Consider the following 24,054-nt stretch of genomic DNA (forward strand, 5'->3'; position numbering starts at 1 on the left):
ATCAGCAATTTGGGTATCAAACAGCTAAAGTCTACCGTCCATCACCCACAGACACAGGGAGCTTCAGGGAGATACCATTAGACTCTCAAAACCATGATTAAGACCTATTGCCATGGATACTCCAAAGGATTGGGACAAAGGATTAGATTTCTTACTATTTGCTACCAGAGACTCTCCAAATGAAATTACTGGATTTAGTCCATCCAAATTGATCCATGGTCATGAAATAAGAGGTTCATTAAAAGTAATTAAGAAAAAGTTCCTAAAGCAGAAAGGTGAATCCTCCATGTTGGATTACATGCCTGTGTTTCTAGAAAGACTCACAGGAGCATGTAAAGTAGCATGAGAACATTAAAAACTTTCCCAAGCCAAAATGAAAGGATGGGCCGACAAACATGCTACAACTAGAACGTTCCAAGCAGGAGTTGAAGTATTGGTATTATTACCTTTGCAGGGTGACCCCCTGAAAGTGAAATTTAGTGGCCCCTACAAGGTAGTTAGGAGAGTTAGTAAAGTGACTTATCTGATAGATACTCCTGAGTGTAGGAAGAAGAAATGGTTATATCACATAAACATGTTGAAGTAATATCATCGCAGGGAAGATGATGGGAAAGAGCAAGTGTGCCAGGTGACAGGAGTAATGGAGGATGACGGAGACAGTAAGGGCAAGGTGGAAGGAGAAGTAGACAGTGCCCAGAGCGAACCTCCTACAATTTGACAAGACAATACGACAATACTGGGACAGTGAGACACTGGGTTCTCATATTTAGAGGAAGGACCAAGGGAAGATCCAATAAAGTTACTTAGGAAGTATAAGGGAATTTGTAGGGATACATCTGGGTGTACTACGTTCGTTAGACATGATGTGAACTTAGGAGACTCAGTGCCGATTAAACAACATCCTTATTGGCTGAGCCCAGAGAAACAAACTCAGGTAGAAACAGGGATCCAATATACGCTGGAAAATCAATTGATTGTGCCCAGCCGAAGCAGCTGAAGTTCACTGGTAGTGCTGGTTCCTAAACCAGATGGATCCAGTAGATTTTGTATAGACTACCCGAAAGTGAATGCAGTAACGAGGACAGATTCGTACCCAATTCTTCGGTTAGAAGATTGCATCGATAGAGTTGGCAGTGCCTCATTTCTTTCTAAAATTGATCTAGTGAAGGGTTCTGGCAAGTGCCATTAACATCAAGGACTAAAGAAATATCCACCTTTGTTACACCAAGTGGGTTGTATTAATGTTGAGTTGTGGCATTTGGATTTAAAAATGCCCCACGTACATTCCAGAGACTTATGAATCAAGTCGTAGCTGAAGTACATAACTGTGTGGTTTATCGAAACAATGTCGTAATATATAGCAACACATGGGAAGAACATGTAAAACAATTAGAGGACCTGTTTAAACAATTGCAGTTGGCTGGCTTAGTCATAAATCTGGCCAGAAGTGAACTAGGTTACATTGTAGGACAAAGGCAAGTGTTGACGAGAACAGCAAAAGTGAATGCTCTAATAGAATTCCCCATTCCTAAAGCTAAATGAGAAATCATGGCATTTTTGGGAATGTGTGGGTTTTATAGGAAGTTTGTGCCTAACTTCTGTACAATAGCTGTACCTCTCACCAATTTGTTAAGAAAACAAGCAGAAGTGGTATGGTCAGCAGAGTGTCAAGCAGCCTTTGAACAGCTGAAGGCAACCTTAATAAATGAACCTGTGTTGGCCACCCCTGACTTTACCAAATCTTTTAAATTGGCAATTGATGCTAGCGACTTAGGGGTAGGTGCAGTCCTATGACAAGGTGATCAATTAAGGATAGAGAAGCCGGCGGGGAACTTATCCAAGAAACTAAATCAATATCAGAGGAAGTACTCTACAGTAGAAAAAGAAACTCTAGTGTCCCTTCAACACTTTGAAGCTTATGTCCGAGGCAATAACAAAGAAACACTAATCTACACTGACCATAATCCGCTGGTGTTCATTGAAAAGTTTAAAACTCAAAATGCGAAACTGTTTAGATGGAGTCTATTGTTTCAATCATTCAATATAAAGATTGTTCACGTTGTCGGTAAAGATAATGGGCTGAATTTTTGGCTCGGTGGGCGGGTGTGCGCCCGACCTGACAGAACATAAAATGACGCGCGATGACATCGGGCGAGCGCGCCGACATCATTGCGCACTTGCGCGATATTTTGGTTGGCGGGCGTGCGCCAGAGTCGGCAGCACACCCGTCGACAATTGAAAGGCCTGTTAAGGCCACTAAAAAGATAATGAAAAGAAATTTTTCGCTGCCCGTCCAACCTTACGGTTGGTGGGCAGGCAAAAAGGCCAAGCGGCCTTTGTAGTTTTTGGAAACCTCATCCACGGGCGGGATGGGGTTTCCAACATCAAATAAAAATTTTTAAACATTTTAAAATTTAATTAATAACAGGTCCCCTGCTCATGTGACAGAGTCGCATGAGGGGACGTGTTTTGTAACATTTTTAACATCTTTATTTTTTATTTTGTAAACTGTTCACCTCCCTGAGACAGCTCTGTGCCTCAGGGAGATTTTCAAAAGCGCACACTTGCGTGCATGTGCGAAATTCGTGCTCGTCCTCCTCCCCTGCCACACAGGCAGCACTGAGCACCGCCACTCGTGTTTCATGCTGGGCGACTCTTAATTGGCCCACCAGCATGAAATCACAGGCTGGCCCCGATCGCAGGTGGTGGTCCCAACTGCCTCCACCCAGCCTGCCCAACAAGGGCAAAATTCTGCCCAATGTGATCACAGGTGCACTGTCCCAGGTGTAAAACACTAAAATAAGTTAAAGGGGTAAGAAATGCTGAAGATTGTATAAGGGAGAGGAAGGATGAATGGACGTAGTCATCGTGTTTGTTGCCCACGTGTCACATGCCTTGTGATGAAACGCATTTTTGAAATGGCGTTTCATCTCTTTTAAGAGTGGAGGCATGGAAAGAACATATCTTTTTATTTCTGTTGGACTGTGGGTTAAAATACAATGGCTACAGTTTGAAGGACATGTCCACAGTGACAGTGTGAGGGATATATACAAAGTGGCTGTCCTGGACAGAGTGTGCCTTGAAAGACAGGATGGTGCCAAGGAGGACCCTGGTCTAATGGGGAAATACCTGGCAACATTTTAATTGGCTCCTGACCAGGTGACCAGGGTTTGTGTGAGAGCAGCGCAACAGAATAGCTCCTAGCCTGAAAGGAAAAAGACCTAAAACCTCTCTCCCCCGTGCGTGTAAGATTACAGTAATTCCACAATAATAGCTTGCTGGCTTTCTCCCCTCATATCTCTATAACCTGCTCTCCCTCTGAAAATCCCTGTCAAGAGGCAAAGGGGAAAATCATTGTTAGAAAGATAGAAAGGCAAATGCTCAATCAATGAACTAAAGACTGAAAGTGCTGGAAGACCACCTCATCAACAAAGAACGGAAAGGAATTTGGAAGACATCGATCAAAATCAACCCAACGATTCCTATACTCTGGAATTGGTGCAATTGAGCTGTTTTAACCCACCCTTAAAATCCATGATTTGTGTGTCTTATGTATCATGGATGTGTGCGTATAGGGATACAAGAAGGGCTACAGTTTAGATTATAGAGTTAGAAGTTAGCAGTTCATATTCCTTTATTTTGCTACTGGTTAAAGACAATTTGTTCAATAAACAATTATTTACTTATTAGATTTACAAACCTGGTGCTTGTAATCTGTTACGTGGGTTCATCATACGTTTTCACAATTGTCGCGACACGCGGAGCATTGGAGCTTGATATTGCAGCGCACTATCCCCAGTACTGACCCTCTGACAGTGCAGCACTCTCTCAGTACTGACCCTCTGACAGTGCAGCACTCTCTCAGTACTGACCCTCTGACAGTGCAGCACTCTCTCAGTACTGACCCTCTGACAGTGCAGCACTCCCTCAGTACTGACCCTCTGACAGTGCAGTACTCCCTCAGTACTGACCCTCTGACAGTGCAGCACTCCCTCAGTACTGACCCTCTGACAGTGCAGCACTCCCTCAGCACTGACCCTCTGACAGTGCAGCACTCCCTCAGCACTGACCCTCTGACAGTGCAGCACTCCCTCACAACTGACCCTCTGACAGTGCAGCACTCCCTCAGTACTGACTCTCTGACAGTGCAGCACTCCCTCAGTACTAACCCTCTGACAGTGCAGCACTCGCTCAGTACTGACCCTCAGACAGTGCAGCACTCCCTCAGTACTGACCCTCTGACAATGCAGCATTCCCTCAGTACTGACCCTCTGACAGTGCAGCACTGCCTCACAACTGACCCTCTGACAGTGCAGCGCTCCCTCAGTACTGACCCTCTGACAGCGCAGCACTCCCTCAGTACTGACCCTCTGACAATGCAGCGCTCCCTCAGTACTGACCCTCTGACAGTGCAGCACTGCCTCACAACTGACCCTCTGACAGTGCAGCGCTCCCTCAGTACTGACCCTCTGACAGCGCAGCACTCCCTCAGTACTGACCCTCTGACAGTGCAGCACTCCCTCAGTACTGACCCTCTGACAGTGCAGCGCTCCCTCAGACCTGACCATCTGATGGTGCAGCGCTCCCTCAGACCTGACCATCTGATGGTGCAGCGTTCCCACAGAACTGACCCTTTGACAGTACAGCGCTCCCTCAGTACAGACCCTCTGACAGTGCAGCACTCCCTCAGTACTGTCCCTCTGACAGTGCAGTGCTCACACAGAACTGACCCTCTGTCAATGCAGCACTCCCGCAGTACTGATCTCTGATCATGCAGTGCTCCCTCAGTACTGACCCTCTGAAAGTGCAGCACCTCCTCAGTACTGACCTTCTGACAGTGCAGTGTTCCCTCAGTACTGACCCTCTGACAGTGCTGCACTATCAGAGGCACAACAATGAGGGAGTCCTGCACTGTCAGAGGGTCACTACTGAGGGAGTGCAGCGCTCCCTCTGTACTGATCCTCTGGCAGTGCAGCACTGGAGCGTGCATGTAGATTATGTGCTCAAGTCTCTGACTCGTGGCCTGTTCCCAGAATTTTCTACCTTAGAGGGAAGAGAGTGATCTTAATGATTTGGAAATTGTCTCATGAAACTTGTGGCTATAAGATTAGTTTTGTTCTTGACCCAGTTTTTGGTTACAATCAGTGGAATTGTGTGGATCATGTATTAAGGGTGTGACAAGTAAATTGTGCTCAACAGACTTGACCTCATTCTGCCAAGGTTTCATATTTCCCTTCTGCTCCTCAGTTTGTGTCTTATACTCCCTGTGTCAGATATTCCCTGTGTCGGATATTCCCTGTTTCAGATATTCCTTGTGTCAGATACTACCTGTGTCCGATATACCCTGTGTCAGATATTCCCTGGGTCCAATATTCCCTGTGTCAGATACTCCCTGGGTCCAATATTCCCTGTGTCAGTTACTCCCTGTGTCAGATATTCCCTGTGTCATTTATTCCCTGTATCAGATGCTCCGTGGGCAGGATTTTCCGTCTGTCAGGGTGGGGGGGTGGAGGGGGGTTGCCGAGCGGGATCGGACCCGATTGGCGCCCGTGATCGGGGCCGCACCGCCATTGTGTACGGGTGGGCCAATTAAGGCCCACCCAGCGCATTTGCCGACTCCCATGAATAGCGGGAGTGTGTGGGCGGCGGCGGGCGTGCACAGGCCGCAGGGTCCAATGGCGACCCAGCAGTCTGTTTAAAGGAAGGCCTGGCAGCCTCCTGTAGGCTGCTCACAATGGCCACTTCCAGGTCACACCGCAGGGGGTTGACAGAGCAGGGCACGCTGGAGGGAAGGGCAGAGGAGCAGGGCAGGCTGCAGGGTCTGTCACAGGAGCAGGGCAGGCTGCAGGGCCTGCCACAGGAGCAGGGTACACTGCAGGGCCTGCCACAGGAGCAGGGCAGGCTGCAGGGCCTGCCACAGGAGCAGGGCAGGCTGCAGGGTCTGCCACAGGAGCAGGGCAGGCTGCAGGGTCAGCCACAGGGGCAGGGCAGGCTGCAGGGTCTGTCACAGGAGCAGGGCAGGCTGCAGGGTCTGCCACAGGAGCAGGGCAGGCTGCAGGGTCTGTCACAGGAGCAGGGCAGGCTGCAGGGTCTGCCCCAGGAGCAGGGCAGGCTGCAGGGTCTGCCACAGGGGCAGGGCAGGCTGCAGGGTCTGCCACAGGAGCAGGGCAGGCTGCAGGGCCTTCCACAGGAGCAGGGCAGGCTGCAGGGCCTTCCACAGGAGCAGGGCAGGCTGCAGGGTCTGCCACAGGAGCAGGGCAGGCTGCAGGGTCTGCCACAGGAGCAGGGCAGGCTGCAGGGTCTGCCACAGGGGCAGGGCAGGCTGCAGGGTAGGCCAGCGGGGGGCCAATGCGTCCCTTGCGTTTCTGATGACTGCCTTGCTGCCCTCCTCGAGGAGGTGGCAGCACAGTGGGAGGTGTTGGTCCCCCAGGATGGGAGGAGGCCCCCTCCCCCCACATGACCAAATGTGCCTGGGAGGAGGTGGCGGAGGTGGTGAGCTCCCACAATGTGGTGCGATGCACCTGGATCCAGTGTCACAAGCACTTTAATGATTTGTTGCACTCTAGCAGGGTGAGCACCATGTTGACATTGGGCATTTAACCCAGCAGGTGGGCTTAGCCCCCTGATGCCCCCCCTCCCCCCAAGTCTGACTGTAGTGACTGCATTGAATCATTGACGGCATTTTTCCTTTGCTGGGGGGGGCAAGCAGATGGTGCCCATGCTGAGGTCAGCCTGAGAGGGTGATGAGGAGATGGGTTCTGCCCCGCACCATGTGTTACACTTAGACCCACATGACTGGTTCGGGGGCAACCTGGAGGAGCTGCAGGTGCAGGAAATGCGGCCGGGTGTGCGGGAGCATCTGGCGGAGATATGAGGCAATGCTTGGCTTGGTCTCTGTGGTGGAGGAGTCTACGTGGACGCTCACCGAAGCAATGAGCCACATGTCTGAGCGCCATGTGTCCTCCATGGAGAGATTGGCGACTCTCATGGAGAGCCTACTCCAGGAGACCCACCAGGGCTTCCTGGTGATGTGCTCTGACCAGAAAGCCCTCACATCAGCATTGACCTCAGCTAGTCAGTGCCAGTGTGGGAGATGGTCTGGGCACCAAGTTTCCCAGCTCGGTGCCCATCCATCCACGGTGAACAGGGAGGTCCGAAGCAACCTTATGTCGGTGCAGCAGCTGCCTGTCATCTCTGCGGGCTCCTCTCAGGGCGCTCCGGATGAGGGCAGCAGCTCCTCCGCCCCTCTGCCAGTGACCATAGCATCTGATGAGGCTGCGATGACTGGGGAAATGCCAGTTGTGGACCTGGGGCCAGCACAGGCTCCACGGGCCAGAGGACGACTGCCAAGGTCATCGGGGCCAACAGGACAGCAGAGTCAGCAGGCTGGCTCAGGTGCCACTCCCAGCGAGGGGGCAAAACCAAGACGTAACACCCAAAAACGAAAACATAAGGCACTTGGGCACACCACAGGTTTATCACTGATGCTTTTGTGTTGGCCTGAGATGAGGTCCTTATGATTTCCTTTTGATTGTTAACACTATTGTTTTCCCTTTGTGATAAGTTCTTTTGCTTCACACATTAAATGCAGATGTGTGACCACTGCTGAGGGTTCCTCGTTTCTTCTGCATGTGTATGGTTGACAAAAGTGTAATAAGTGATTTGTTGGACATTCAGCTTTATTTACAAGGCCCTTAGTTAGTGCTGCTGACCTGGCAGATTTTGCACTTAGGTGTCAATCCCAGGCTTGTCCCTGTGATCCAGCTGTGTTGTGCTAGCTGAAGGTTTGTTGGATTAAAGCCTCCTGGGTGTCCCTGCCTCCCTGGAGCATGCCTGGGTCAGCGTCTACCCCCTCAGCATTTCCCTGTGCCTGCCCATCCTCGGAATCACTGCTGGACTCATCGTGTGAAGCCACAGCCACTGCGTCGACATCTTCATCGTCCACAGTGCCCCCCTTTCCAGCGCAAGATTGTGGGCAGTGCAGCATGTAACCACTATCACAGAGACACGATCTGGGGGGTACTGGAGTGCGCCCCCTGAGCGGTCCAGGCATCGGAGGGGCATCTTGAGAAGACCGATGGCTCTCTCCACCATAGCCCTTGTGGTGCCGTGGCTCCTATTGTACCGCTGCTCAGCTTCTGTTCTTGGATGGCGGAGAGGCGTCATGAGCCACCTTCTGAGGGGATAGCTCTTGTCACCCAGCAGCCATCCATCAAACCGGGCTGGAGCACTGAAGAGCCCCGGCACCTGGGAGTGTCTGAGGATGTAGGCATCGTGGGAGCTGCCTGGGTACCTTGCACAGACTTGTAGAATCAGCATCCTGTGGTCACACACTATCTGCACATTCATGGAGTGGAAGCCCTTCCTGTTGACGAAGGCACCGGGCTCACCCGCTGGCACCTTGATGGCCACATGTGTGCAGTCTATAGCACCCTGGACACGGGGGAAGCCAGCAATGGCCGCGAAGCCTCTGGATCGCTCTGTCTGGCTGGCCTGGTCCCAACAGTAGTGGATGAAGGTCAATGCACGCCTGAACAGAGCGTCTGTAACCTGCTTGACACAGCTGATTGGGAGACACTGCAAAGATCACCCACCGAGCCCTGGAAGGAGCCAGATGCATAGAAGTGGAGGGCAACTGTGACCTTTAGAGCTGCTGGCATGGTTTGTCCACCTATACAGTTAGGAGAGATCTCAGGGCCTATCCTCTGACAGATATAGTTGACTCTCCCTTGACAGATAGAGCCTCCTTTGGCACTGCACCTCAGACATATTGAGGTAGCTGCTTTGCCGCCTGTATATCCTGGCAGCAGGATAGTCTTCTGCGGCCCCTTCCGCCTTGGACTACCTCATGGCCCTGTGCCCCTTGTGCCTGCACCTGTCCTCCCAAAGGTGGCTCCCCTGGAGGCTGATTGTCCAGTCCTGGCTACCTCCCCCTTCTAGCCCTCCCTTCCTCAGATGAGGTGCCTCCAGTGGACAGATCAGCTCCCATACCCAGGCTAAGGGAAGGCTTGCTGAAAGCGACAGGCCTGGAAAAGATTCCTCACTGCAAAGTGCTGACCTGAAGGTTAAGAGCCCAGAAAAAGCAGCAGGGATGCGTTCTTAAGTACTACAGATCACACAGGCAAGTTTGAAAAACTTTCACCAATAAATACTTCACAGATCAGATTCACAACCCACTGAGCCCTCTTATCCCGCCCGTGGACAAGGTTAATACAAATGTCTCCTACCCGCCTGCCCATTGCGCCCGTGCGCTGACCCGAAGACCGCATGGCCGCCGGAAAATTGGTGTCGATTGAACACTAAAGGGCCTGAAGCGGCCCGTTAATTAATGGCGGGCGCGTGTTAGACATCATCGTGCGCCCGCCCAGCGAAATATCATGGTGGCGCGTGGTGACGTCGGGACACTCACCTGACGTCACCGCGCGTCATTTTACACATGGACGTGCGGGGCCCTCTGTAACCTCCTCCAGCCTGACAACCCTCCCTCTCTCTCTGTAACCTCCTCCAGCCTGACAACCCTCCCTCTCTCTCTGTAACCTCCTCCAGCCTGACAACCCTCCCTCTCTCTCTGTAACCTCCTCCAGCCTGACAACCCTCCCTCTCTCTCTGTAACCTCCTCCAGCCTGACAACCCTCCCTCTCTCTCTGTAACCTCCTCCAGCCTGACAACCCTCCCCCTCTCTCTGTAACCTCCTCCAGCCTGACAACCCTCCCTCTCTCTCTGTAACCTTCTCCAGCCTGACAACCCTTCCTCTCTCTCTGTAACCTCCTCCAGCCTGACAACCCTCCCCCTCTCTCTGTAACCTCCTCCAGCCTGACAACCCTCCCTCTCTCTCTGTAACCTCCGCCAGCCTGACAACCCTCCCTCTCTCTCTGTAACCTCCTCCAGCCTGACAATCCTCCCTCTCTCTCTGTAACCTCCTCGAGCCTGACAACCCTCCCTCTCTCTCTGTAACCTCCTCCAGCCTGACAACCCTCCCTCTCTCTCTGTAACCTCCTCCAGCCTGACAACCCTCCCCCTCTCTCTGTAACCTCCTCCAGCCTGACAACCCTCCCTCTCTCTCTGTAACCTTCTCCAGCCTAACAACCCTCCCTCTCTCTCTGTAACCTCCTCCAGCCTGACAACCCTCCCCCTCTCTCTGTAACCTCCTCCAGCCTGACAACCCTCCCTCTCTCTCTGTAACCTCCGCCAGCCTGACAACCCTCCCTCTCTCTCTGTAACCTCCTCCAGCCTGACAATCCTCCCTCTCTCTCTGTAACCTCCTCGAGCCTGACAACCCTCCCTCTCTCTCTGTAACCTCCGCCAGCCTGACAACCCTCCCTCTCTCTCTGTAACCTCCTCCAGCCTGACAATCCTCCCTCTCTCTCTGTAACCTCCTCGAGCCTGACAACCCTCCCTCTCTCTCTATAACCTCCTCAAATGTGCAGGGAGCACGTCAAATGGAAAATTCTGCCCCGTGTGTCCAATATTCCTTGTGTTGGATACTCCCTGTATTGGATATTCCTTGTGCCGTATATTCCCCGTGTCATATATTCCTTGTGTCGGATATCCCTTGTGTCGGATACTCCCTGTGTCGTATACTCCCTGTGTCGTATACTCCCTGTGCCGGATATTCCTTGTGTCGGATATTCCTTGTGTCGGATATTCCTTGTGTCGGATACTCCCCGTGTCGGATACTCCCCGTGTCGGATACTCCCCGTGTCGGATACTCCCCGTGTCGGATACTCCCCGTGTCGGATACTCCCTGTGTCGTATACTTCCTGTGTCAGATATTCCTTGTGTCGGATATCCCTTGTGTCGGATATTCCTTGTGTCGGATACTCTCTGTATCGGATATCCTTGCTCCTCTTCACTCACAATCAGCAGCTCAGTCCCATTGACGGTTTCTGTCCTGTTGACTGGGATCCACCTCTCTGTACAGCTCCTGCTGTCACAAGCTGGGGCAGTGCACAGTGTCACATTGTGTCAGGGCATTAGGGCTGTGGCCAAAGGCCCTACACAGCAAGATGCCAATTTCCCACCAGGGTGGGCAGAGAAAGCGAGGATGGTGCTGAATAATGGGCCTGAATAATTGGAGGGGAATGGGCTAATAGCGGGAGAGGGAATGGGTGAGGCAGAGAGTGAAGTAGTGAGGATGGGAGGGAGAGACTGAGTGAGGGAGGTGATGGTGAGACAGGTAGTCAGCTGCTGCTGTTAGAGGGTCATTCAAAGGACAGTTTGACTTGAGAAAAACACAGACTGGCTTCACTTTAAAATGATTTGGAAAGGATATTGTGAAGGTCCCTGGTGGGTTTAGATGTTGGTTGCTAGGAGGCAGACTATGAAGAGAGAGGGTGGTGTACTGTTCACAGTCTGAAGGCCACAATTTGATACCACTGACAATTAGCTCTCGCTCCCTGCAGCCTGTGTCCTTTTATAATTAGATAGGACAATTGGAAACGCCTGACTATTACAGCGATGGACCCAATGCCCATGTCATAAACTTCAGCTCATCCAAATCCCTGCTCCCCATATCCCAGTTGACACCAGCTCTCCTTCACCCATTCCGACTGCGCTCACCGACCGACATTGACCTGTGGCCAGGTAACTTTCTCATCCCTGTGCTCAAATCCCTCCATGACACATCACTCCCTCTCTCTGTAACCTCCTCCAGCCCTACAACCCTCCCTCTCTCTGTAACCTCCTCCAGCCCTACAATCCTCCCTCTCTCTGTAACCTCCTCCAGCCCTACAATTCTCCCTCTCTCTGTAACCTCCTCCAACCCTACAATCCTCCCCCTCTCTGTAACCTCCTCCAGCCCCTACAACCCTCCCTCTCTCTGCAACCTCCTCCAGCCCTACAGCCCTCCCTCTCTCTGTAACCTCCTCCAGCCCCTACAACCCTCCCTCTCTCTGTAACATCCTCCAGCCCCTACAAGCCTCCCTCTCTCTGTAACCTCCTCCAGCCCCACAAGCCTTCCTCTCTCTGTAACCTCCTCCAGCCCCTACAACCCTCCCTCTCTCTGCAACCTCCTCCAGCCCTACAGCCCTCCCTCTCTCTGTAACCTCCTCTAGCCCCAACAACCCTCCCTCTCTCTGTAACATCCTCCAGCACCTACAAGCCTCCCTCTCTCTGTAACCTCCTCCAGCCCTACAAGCCTCCCTCTCTCTGTAACCTCCTCCAGCCCCTACACCCCTCCCCCTCTCTGTAACCTCCTCCAGCCCCAACAACCCTCCCTCTCTCTGTAACCTCCTCCAGCCCTACAACCCTCCCTCTCTCTGTAACCTCCTCCAGCCCCTACACCCCTCCCTCTCTCTGTAACCTCCTCCAGCCCCTACACCCCTCCCCCTCTCTGTAACACTCTCTCTCTCTCTCTCTCTCTCGTTTGACTGCCTTTAAGCAAACTAAAGAGATACAGAAACAATTTGTTTATTAAATTAGGAAGTGTAGCTTCTAAGGAAATGCAAAGTGAGTGTAACGGAGCAAAGGAAACTGAAAACAATTAAAGAAAAACAGAAAATGCTGGTAACACTCAGCAAATCAGGGAAATCGGAGTTGGCCAGAATTCTCACAAAAGGCCATCGACCTGAAATGTTAACTTTGGTGCTGTTTCCACAGACGCTGTCTGACCTGCTGAGTATTTCCAGCATTATCTCTTTTTATTTCAGACTTCCAGCATCTGAAGTGTATTGCCATTGTAAAAGAATAGGTGTCGTTGGGCCTATTGTTCTGTAAACTTTTCATCACTTCATCACCTCATTTCTACCCGGGCTGTGTGCTGGTTCAAGATCCTTTTCAGGCCTCGGCTTTGCTATTTGAACATCAATCAGCATCTTTTAACACTCGGTACAAATGCCACCTGGCTCCTCTCACCGTCACCAACATTCCTTCCTTGTCCTGTCGGCTTGAACTACCGCAAAGCCGCAGGACAGGTTCTAACCCTATTTGCATTGTTAAGTGCCATAACAGTGACAGCATTGGGAACAAGCATTTGAGGTTTCACACGGGTTCTCATTTGAATGAACTGAAAGCATTTTGGGAACATGAACTGTGTGTGCCACAGAACAGAACTGCATCGTAGAACCAGAAAAAACTGACAGCAAAGCAGTAGGCCATTCAGTCCATCGGGGCTGTGCTGGTATATAAAATGTTATCCGGTCTAATCCCATTTTCCAGCTCCTGTCTGTGACCATGTAGATGACGGCACTTCAAGGCATATCCAAGTGTTTTTTTAAAATGAGATGAGAGTTTCTCCCTCTAGCACCCTTTCGGGCAGTGAGTTCCAGATCCCCCAGCCTCTGGGTGAAAGAATTTCTCCACTCCTCTCTAGCCCTTCTACCAATTAGTTTAAATCTCTGCCCCTTGATTACTGACCTCTGTCTTGAGGGAAATAGGTGCTTCCGATCTACTCTATCCTGGCCCATCATAATTTTATAAACCTTAATTAAATTGTAAGTCTCCTCCGCGCTCTCTCTCTAGTGTGATCACATCCATCCATGTGGTGGCCAGAACTGTGCGCAGTACTGTAGCTGTAGCCTAACTAGCCTCTTCTACATTTCCAGCATAACCCCTCTGCTCTTAACTCTATACAATGGAAATTGAAACAAAGGTTTCTCTTACGGTGGGCAGAATTTCATGTGTGCCTCGGAGGTGGGTTCGGAGGTCGGGGGTGGGGGGTCGACACTTAATTGGGCAGAAGGCTGCCGGGGTGGGGACCCCGCCCCCTTCCTGCCTCTGCTCTCATTAAGTCCAAGGCAGGAAGGCTCGAGGATGGCCTTCCCTCCCTCCTCAGTGCCAATCAAGGCCCTTAATTGGGCAATTAATGCCCACTTACTGACCCTGTTCCACTGCCACTGCTATTCAACCTGTGGTGGGCAGCACAGTCACCATGCAAGGAGCACAAAAAACAAACTGGGGGAGCCTCACTCTCACTTTGTCTCATTCTCTCAATCACTCAGTCTCACTCTCTCTCTCTCTCTCTGTATCTCTCAATCACTTTGTTTCTCCCTCTCTATTGTTCCATCTCACTCTCTCTAACTCTAGGTGTGTTTATTCTCCACGCGAGCCTCCTCCCACCTCTCTTTATCTCACTCCATCACCACATCCTCCTGTTCCTTTTTCCCTGTATACTTGTCTAGATTCCCTTTAAATGTATCCATGCTATTTACCTCAATCGCTCCTTGAGGCAGTGAGTTCCACATTCTCACCACTCTTTCACAGGATGTGGGCACCACTGGAAAGGCCAGCATTTCTTGTCTATCCTAATTGCCCTTGAACTGAGTGACTTGCTTGGCCATTTCAGAGGGCAGTTAAGAGTCAACCACATTGCTGTGGGCCTGGAGTCACATGTAGGCCAGGCCAAGTAAGGATGGCAGATTTCCAAGGTTAGTGAACCAGATGGGTTTTTACGACAAGTTTCATGGTCACATTACTGAGACTAGCTTTCAATTCCAGATTTTATTAATTGAATTCAAATTTCACCAGGTGGCATGGTGGGATTTGAACACGTGAGCCCAGACCATAAGCCTGGGCCTCCGCGTTACTGGTCAAATAATATTACAACTACGCCACCGACACCCCTAAATCCTGATAATTATAACCTCTCCATTCTGGCATCATCCTTGTCAACCTTTTTTGCACTTTCTCCATGCCCCTGTACCCTTTTTGTAATATGGCGACAGAATTGTTCACCGTACACCAGGTGTGGTCTAAGTAAGGTTCAATATAAGTTTAACATAACATCTCTGCTTTTCGATTGTGCCTCTCTGGAAATGAAACCCAGTGCTTCCAATGTTCTATAAAATTGCCTTAGCGTCTGCTTATTTTGCTGAAGGCAGTCAAACGAGAGGGAGCCTTGGCAAGGGTGGAGAGAAAAAGTGGAGCAGGAGCATTGTGTGTGACCATATTCAAAGAGGAAGGAGATTCTAGTTGGGCAGGTCAGAACCATGCAGGACAAGAAAAAGTAAAAACTTGCATTTATATAGCACTTTTCAGGACCGCCAGGCATCTCAAAGTGCTTTACAGCCAGTAAAGTGCTCTGTGAAGTGTAGTCACTGTTAGAATGTAGGAAATGCAGCAGCTAATCTGTGCTCAGCAAACTCCCACAAACAGCAATTGATAATGAGCAGATAATCTGTTTTTTTGGATAAGTACCAGCCAATACACTACAGATAACTCCCCTGCTCTTCTTCAGAATAATGACATGGGGTCTTTTCCATCCACCCCAACAGGTAGACAGGTTGGTTTAATGTCTTATCTGAAAGGCAGCATCTCCAGCAGTGTTGCACTCCCTCAGTACTGCACCAGAGTGTCAGCCCTGATTGGTGCTCAAGCTCTGGAGTGGGACTTGAACCCAGAACCTTGTGACTTAAAGGCAAGAGTGCTCCCAACTGAGCTACAGAGTGGAGCGTTTCTCAGTAGAAAAGAACTTTAATTAAAGTAATTTTAAAAAGGAATAAATTATTGGCTTTATTAATCAAAATAAAAAAACTCATTCAACTGAAGAGGTGAGGGAGTGGCCAGGGGTCACTCATACAACAACCTGCATTTATATAGCACCTCTATCATAGTAACATCCCAAGACACCTCACAGGGGCATTATAAACAAACTTTCACACTCAGCGACATTAGGAGGTGTTAGAATAGGCAATCAAAATCTTGATCAAAGAGGCAGGTTTTAAGGTGCGTCTTAAAGGAGGGGAGTGGAGGGATAAAGGTGTGCAGAGGTTTAGGGAGGAAATTCCTAAGGTTAGCGCCAAGGCAGCTGAAGACACAATCACCAGTGGTGGAATGATTAAAATTGGAGATGCTCAAGAAGCCAGAATTGAAGGGGTGCAGAGATCTTAGTGGGGTTGTAGGGGGCTGGAGGAGATTAGACAGAGATAGGGAGGGGTGAGGGCCTGAAGGGAGCCACTGTAGGTTTGTGAGTACAGGAGCAATGGGTGAACAGGTGTTAGTTAGGATATGGTCAGCAGAGTTTTGGATGAGCTGAAGTTTACAGAAGGGGGAAAGCGGGGGTTGGGGGTTTCAGCCAGGAGAGCATTGGAATAAGTCTGGAGATGAAATAAGCTCAGAGGAGGGTGTTAAGCAGCAGATTGGTTGAGCCTGAGCTGGAGTCGGGAGATATAGGAGAGGTGGAAGGAGATGGTGTTGGCAAGGCCTAGCTCAGTCTCAAACAGAACTGCACACCTATACAATCACAGGAATTCCCTGCTCGCAGGGAAACCCGTCCTCCTGGCCTGTATCCATCCAAAGAAGCAGTGTTATTGCAACGTGTCTCAGGCAGAGGCAGCTCATCGCTCAGGAAGGCTGGGGAACTTTTATCAGTAACCTTTGCTTGGAAACCTCATAATGATTGTTTAAACAAGGGCGTTCTAAACAGAGATAGGCAGTGTAAAGATATGCAAAGAATGGGGCAGAGATTCAATGGGGTGTGACCGCTCAGGGAATCAATTTTTATCAGGATGATCGAGTGACAATGTGACAGAGCTGGAACCCCCACTCTGGCTGAGGTCTCTCTTACGTCAGATAGTTGCGCCCCACGAAATGAGAGCTTTGCCTGCTTATCCCTGTTCGCCATTTAGTGCAGAAAGTATTTGTTTAACACTGAATACACATCCCACTTGGCCTGGCAGAGTTTACTGATTTAAAACCAGTCACCGAGTCTGAAAGCGTCAACAGAAATCATGTGCTGAAGTCGGAGTGAAAGAAAGAAGTTGTATTTCTGTTGTGACTTTCAGAGCATCCCAAAGCATCTTGCATGCAGTGAAGAGCTTTCCTGAGGTGCAGTGTTAAGGTAGAAAACATTGCACAGCAAGATCCCACAAATGACAGATCAATTTGTACTTTAGTGATGTTGGCTGCTCAACTTTCCACCTCAGGGATGAGCCAAGCTGACAAATGCAGTCCCTCTTCCCCAGCTTCCATCTCTGATCTCTATTCCCCTGGGTTGCTGTCGTTAAATTGCCCAGTCTACACTGTCTGCTTTGGCTCCTCTTTATCTGAAACTGGCACAGCCAGGTCAGCACTGAGAGAGTCTGCCTATATAGGAGGGCCATAAGCCACCCTGCTAACATCCCTCAAAGAAAGAGAAGGAGGAGTCCAAGCCAAGATTCCTCTCCCCGCCCAATAACACGTGAACTGGTTAGTCATCTTATTTGCTATGTAGAACTTTTGGTTACCTTTATTGTGACACTGTTCCAATAGAAAAACCTGCTCATCAACAATCCCAAGTTTCATTGTTGCCTCCAATTACAACTATTCTAACAGTCTCTTGGCCGGCCCTCCACTTTAACCCTCCGTGAACTTCAACTCACCCAAAACTCTGCTGCTACCTCCTAATTTGCATCAAATCCCATTCTCTTGTCACCCCCTGTGCTCAGTGACCTTCTTTAGGTCTTGGTCCATCAATGCACGCATTTTAGAGTTATTATTCTTGTTATCAATTCTCCCCTTGGCCTCACCTCTACCAATCTCTCTAACCTCCTGCAGCCCCACAACGCTCCGAGATCTCTGCACTCCTCTATTTCTGGATTCTTGAATATTTCTGACTTTCATTGCTCCACCATTGGCAGCCATGCTTTCAGCTGCTAAGGCCCTGAGCCTCCCTAAGCCTCTCCAACTCTCTTCCCTCCTTTAAAACACTTTTGAAACCTACCTCTATGACCAAGCTTTAGGTCATCTGTCCTCATATCTCCTTATGTGGCACAGCATTAAATTTTTGTCTGATATTACTCCTGTAAAGCACTAAAAGCTGTATTAAAGGCACTTTATAAATGCAAGTTGCTATTTGTTCGACATCCTGTAGAATAACAAGGAGGAATATCTTCAGCTCATTGCAGCATTTGCATGTTCTATTCCTGGGGTTAGCTGGGGGAAGATACTGGATAACATCAGCCTGAGCATGAATCAGCCTGAATGGGGGTCCCAACGAGAACTGGGCACTGGGGTGAGGTACTAGTGGCCTGATCAATCCAGAGAGAGGGGCTGACACTTCTGCTTTTGTTTGGTAACAAGAAGGTTTCTGCATCTCTCAGTATCACCTCCTCAGTGACTCCTCTTGCACACTGCAAACTAGTGTTGCATTGTCAGGGACATCATCTATTGGATGAGATGTTAAACTGAGATCCCATCTCAGGTGGATACAAAAGATCCCGATGCACTATTTCGAAGACGAGCAGGGGAGTTCTCCCCAGTGTCCTGGCCAATATTTATCCCTCAATAAATATCACTAAAACAGATGATCAGGTCATGATCCCATTGCTGTTTGTGGGAGCTTGCTGTGCGCAGATTGGCTGCTGTGTTTCCAACATAGAATAGTGGCTACACTCTAGAAGTATTTCATTGACTGTAAAGCACTTTGGGATGTTCTGAGGTCTGAAAGGCACTATTGAAATACAAGCTTGGTGAGTTAACAATCAGATCCAGACCAATTAGGCAGTCATAGTTCCCACAACTACTGCTTTTAAAAAGATATTTGCGCTCTGGTCTAAAGCAACCCTGTCAAGGTTGCCCTGATATTTCATTGGACAGATCCGTCTTGTTAGGTCCCCTCAGGGACAATGAGAGTCAGCCTTGTGGAGTTGTATTAAGCCAGACACACTTCCTGAAGGACCACAGCAAAACACCTGAGACTTTAAACTGCCTATACGGCCAATCCGCAATTTACCAGCGCTATTACATACAACTCCATGACTTGGGATTTTCAACTCATGCCAGGATTAATTCATCGGAATGTTCTGACAGGAGGAGACCATTCAACCCTTCGAACCTGTTCTGCCACATTTCAATTAGTTTGTGGTTGATCTGTGTGGTAACTCCATCTGTCCACCTTGGTTCTACATCCATTCATACTCTTGTTTAATAATTAATAACCTTGCACACCAGATAGGGAGCACAACAAAGATTCACCAGACTGATTCCTGGGATGGCAGGATTGTCCATTGGGAGAGATCGAGGAGACTGGGCCTGTAATCTCTAGAATAAAAGCAGAAAGTGCTGGAAAAACTCAGCAGGTCTGGCAGAATCTGTGGAGAGAGAGAGAGAGAAAGATTTAACACTTCAAGTCCAATATGACTTCTTCGGAACTGTCAGGAGTGTGATGGAATACTCTCCACTTCCTGGATGAGTGCAGCTCCAACAACATCCAGGAAGCTTGACACCAACCAGGACAAAGCAGCCTGTTTGATTGGCACCCCATCCACCATTTTAAACATTCACTCCCTCCACCACTGACCCACAGTAGCAGCAGTGTGTATCACCTACAAGGTGTACTGCAGGAATTCACCAAGGCTCCTTTGACAGCACTTTCCAAACCCACAACCGCTACCATCTAGAAGGACAAGGGCAGCAGATACATGGGAACACCACCACCTGCAAGTTCCTCTCCAAGCCACACACCATCCTGACTTGGAAATATATCGCCGTTCCTTCACTGCCACTGGGTCAAAATCCTGGAACTCCCTCCCTAACAGCACCGTGGGTGTACCTACATCACATGGGCTGCAGTGGCTCAAGAAGGCAGCTCACCACCACCTTCTGTAAATAGTAGGGATAGGCAATTAACTGCTGGCCTTACCAGCGACACCCACATCCCATGGATAAACAAAACAAAGGAGGTTACAGAGATGGGGAAGTCATGTTTATTGGTTAAGAGTGTTGAAATCATTCTGCCCACTTGGACATTTCTTTTGTGTTTCGATTGGGTTCCAGGAGAGAGGGAACAAAACGATTCATCTTGGCTATCACTTAGAACTGTAGTGAAACACAGCACACACAGGAAAAGAAGCACTGGATCCCCACTGAACACCTGGGATCAGGTCTCACTCAGTCACAGCCGTTGATAAGTGCAGTCGGGATCAATGTACGAGGACAATGCAAGAAACCCCATGGTGTGTGAGACAAGGGGGGCACGTGGTGAACCCAAGGCATGAAATAGGAGTCTGCTTTTGCACCTCCCCCCACCTCACATCTAAAGAAGCATCAAAATTGACCCTTTCAAACAAATCACTGATATATAACTTATATATAAACACACTAATTATATACACATGCACATTTTTGCATAGACACATTATTATAAACTCACATATCAAGAAAGACTTGCATTTATATAGTGTCTTTCACAACTACCAGATGTCTCAATGCTCTTAACAGTCAACAGGGAACTTTTGAAGTGCAGTCACTGTTGTAATGTAGGAAATGCAGCAGCCAATTTATGCACAGCAAGCTCCCACAAACAGCAATGCGATAATGACTAGATAATCTGTTTTTGTGATGTTGGTTGAGGGATGAATATTGGCCAGGCCACTGGGGAGAACTCCCCTGCTCTTCATCCAATCATAGAATCAAAGAATGATTACAGCACAAAGGAGGCCATTTGGCCTGTCATGACTGTGCTGGCTCTCTACAATGGTCACTCACCTAGTCCCACTCCCTCACCTTTTCCCCATAACTCTGCAAATCTTTCTCTTCAGATAATCATCCAATTCCCTTTTGAAAGCCATGATTGACTCTTTCTCCGCCGCACTCTCAGACGGTTCATCCCAGATCTGAACCACTCGCTGCTTAAAACATTTCTTCCTCATGTCCCTTCTAGTTCTTCTGCCAATCACCTTTAATGGTGCTCTTTGGTGTTGGCCTTTCCACCAATGGGAATTGTTATGCTCATCTACTCCACCCAAACCCCTCATGATTTTGAACACCTCTATCAAACCTCCTCTCAGCTTTCTCTTCTCCAAGCAGCCCAAACTTCTCCAATCTATCAATACAACTGAAGTTCCTCATCCCTACCATCCTTGTGAATCTTTTCTGCATCCTCTCCTATGCCTTCACATCCTTCCTAAAGTGAGGTGCCCAGAACTGGACGCAATACTCCAGCTGAGGTCTAACCAGTGTTTTATACAGGTTCATCATAACTCCCTTGCTTTTGCATGTTTCAAGAAAATATATCAAGAAAAGCAATGTGTCCTAACACTGATCCCTGGGGAACTCCACTATAAACCTTCCTCTAGTCTGAAAAACATTCACTACTGTTCTCTGTTTCCTGTCACTCAGCCAACTTCACATCCATGCTGCCACTGTCCCTTTTATTCCATAGGCTTCAACGTAGCCGGGGAGCCTATAATGTGACACTTCCATCAAACACTTTTTGGAAGCCCACGTACACCTTATCAACCATATTACCCTCATTAACCCTCTGCTGCCTCATCAAAAAACCCCAAGCAAGTTAGTTAAACATGATTTACCCTTAACAAGCCCATGCTGGCTTTGCTAAGTGGACCCTAGTGACTCTTAATTTTTCCCCAAATGATCATTTCTAAATGCTTCAGCACTGAGGTTAAACTGACCGGCCTGTAGTACAACATGACCTTTTACTGCCATCTGGGCAGACAGGGCCTCAGCTTAACATCACATCTTTCTCTGACTCCCTCGTACTGAGGGTGTGTGTCAACCTTGAATGTTGTGCTCAATTTCTGGAGTGGAGCTTGAATCCAGAACTTCATGAATCCAAGGGTAAAACTCACTGAGCCCAGCTGATACATGCAGGCATTTATATATACACTAACTTATATACACACATCATATAGATACGTTTTATGTGTATGTATATATATACATTAGTAGGTATATAGGCACTATAGAGATACACACACGCGCCTTATATAAAATCACCATCTATTCTTATTGAATTGATTTAAAGAGGCAGGAAAAGAGCAGGCAAAGGGATAAGGAAGTTTTTCGAAGTGAAACGTGTGAGAGCACCAGGAGAAAGCTGGGGAGTCTCTGTGTCCCATTCTGCTTTACCTGTGGTGGTGAGGACAGTGGCCGCGAAGAATAGAGACGAGGTGAAATCCCAGTTCCACTTGCCGGTGCTGTTGTTCAACACCGAAACCCCGTAGTTGTTGGCCTCGAGGACCCGGTGCAGGAAACGCTCCAGGCTGTCCGGGGCCAGGCACGGGTTCTCCTCCAGGAACCGGCTCTTGAGCTCCCTCAGCTCCCGGCGCAGGTTGTCTTCGTGAGGCAGCTCCACCGAGGAGAAGATCAGGGCGCCGAAGCTCAGGTACAGCAGGTAGGCGAGAGCCAGCAAGGCAAAGTAGCAGCTCGACCTGTTCCTGTGCATTAGGCGGAGGCAAGGGTTAGTGTTGTCCAGAGACTGGAACATCGCTCTCCACCTGCCAGCCAGCAATTCAGGGCAGGGAACAGGGGCAGCTGGGTTAGTGGCAGGGCTAGAGTTGCCAGTGTTGTTCCAGGTTGCTCTGAGGAGCTGCCGCTGTCGCTGTGCCTGGCTTGTGGAGCTGCCAGTGTCATCCAAGGCTGCTGACTGTGACCTGGAGACCTGGTAATTGATAAAGCTCCTTCCTTCCGCATCAGAGAGCAGGGGATGTGGTAGCAACTTCTGACGTCTCCAGGTAAATAGAAAAACCATCAGCACGAAAACCAATAAAGTGCAAACATGACACACACTTTCCCTCTCCCCACCCCCGCTCTCTCTCTCTCTCTCTCTCTCAATACTCCATTCATTTGAATGTTAAGCCTGGGGGACAGTGAGAGGTTTCTGAAAGCGAACATTTAGGGTTATTTTTTTTTTACCACCTTTACACTTTAATCTGCAGCTTCCAGTTTTCACTTTCCCTGTGGGGCCCGCTCCAGTGTCCACGGCTCCTGCCCGAATGCCCTTTTTCATAAGACTTATTATCATCGTCCTGGGCTGGTTATTCGAGAATCAAGCGATGAAAATGAGGAAAGGGTTTTTATGTAAGCTCACAGCTTGGTGATTCAGAGAGCAAGTTCTCGCAAAAGTCCCGCCGTTTTTGACTCAAAACTTCAGTCACAGGAGAAGGTGAGAAGTTGACAGAGTCACACAATTATTCCAGTGCAGGAGGAGGCCATTCAGCCCATCGTGTCAGCACCGGCTCTCCAAATGAACGATTTACTTAGTCGCATTCTCCTGCCTTTTCCCTGTAATCCTGCACATTCTTCCTTTTCAGATAACAGTCTAATCCCCTTTTGAATGCCTCAGTTGAACCTGCCTCCACCACACACTTGGGCAGTACATTCTAGACCTTAGCCACTCACTGCGTGAAAAAGCTCTCTCATATCACTTTTGCTTCTTTTGCCAATTACTTCAAATCTGTGCCCTTTCATTCTCGATCGTTTCACGAGCGGTAACAGTTTCTTCCTATCTAGTCTGTCCAAACCCCTTATTATTTTGAATACCTCTACCCAATCTCCTCTCGACCTTCTTTTCTCCAAGGAAAACAGTCCTAGCTTCTCCAATTTACCTTCATAACTGCAGTTCCTCATCCCTGGAACCATTCTCCTGAATCTTTTCTGCACTCTCCCCAATGCCTTCACATCCTTCCTAAAGTGAGGCACCAGAACTGGATCCAGCTGAGGCCCAACTAGTGTCCTATACAAGTTTAACATATCCTCCTTGCTTTTGTACTCTATGCCCTTATTAATAAAGCCTAGGATACTGTATGCTTTATTAACCGCGCTTTGAACCTGCCCCACCAGCTTCAATAACTTGTGCACATGTATACCCAGGCCCCGGCGGGTGGGCTTCTGCTGTTAAGGTAGTGCGTCTGACTCATGATCTGAAGTTTGTGCATTCAAACCATGTCAGGCTCTCAGTCTTATACTGCAGCTCGAGTTCCTGGATTTCCTAGCAGGGTAAAGTTCAGTGAGAAATGTTTAGCCCCTGGTCCCTCTGCTCCTGCACACCGTTTAGAATTGTACCCTCTACTTTATATTGTCTCTCCATGTTCTTCCTAGCAAAACGAACACTTCACATTTCTCTGCATTGAGCTTCATCTGCTGCCTGTCCACCCATTCCACCAACTATGTCCCTTTGACGTTCTGCACTATCCTCCTCACAGTTCACAATGCTGCCGAGTTTCATATCACCCACAAATTTTGAAATTGTCCCCTGCACACCAAGACCTGTATCATTAATATGTATCAGGAAAAGCAAGGGCCCTAATTCTGACCCCTGGGAAACTCCACTACAAACTTTCCTCCAACGCAAAAAACATCTATTAACCACTGCACTGTTTCCTGTCACTAAACCGATTA

At 49.0% G+C, this 24,054-nt stretch overlaps 1 protein-coding gene across 1 annotated transcript in view; it reads right to left on the bottom strand.

Moving 5' to 3' along the window:
• LOC144680579 (potassium channel subfamily K member 1-like) overlaps positions 1-22,344 on the bottom strand; it is a 56,681-nt gene extending 34,337 nt beyond the window's left edge. Inside the window, exon 1 of the mRNA XM_078541723.1 lies at positions 21,784-22,344. Coding sequence (XP_078397849.1) covers positions 21,784-22,141 — 358 coding nt within the window. The 5' untranslated portion in view covers positions 22,142-22,344. The remainder of the gene's footprint in view (positions 1-21,783) is intronic.
• Between the last annotated feature and the right edge of the window lie 1,710 nt (positions 22,345-24,054).

This window comes from Cetorhinus maximus, chromosome 5, assembly GCF_964194155.1.
Source record: "Cetorhinus maximus chromosome 5, sCetMax3.hap1.1, whole genome shotgun sequence".
In the NCBI taxonomy this organism is placed as follows: Eukaryota; Metazoa; Chordata; class Chondrichthyes; order Lamniformes; family Cetorhinidae; genus Cetorhinus; species Cetorhinus maximus.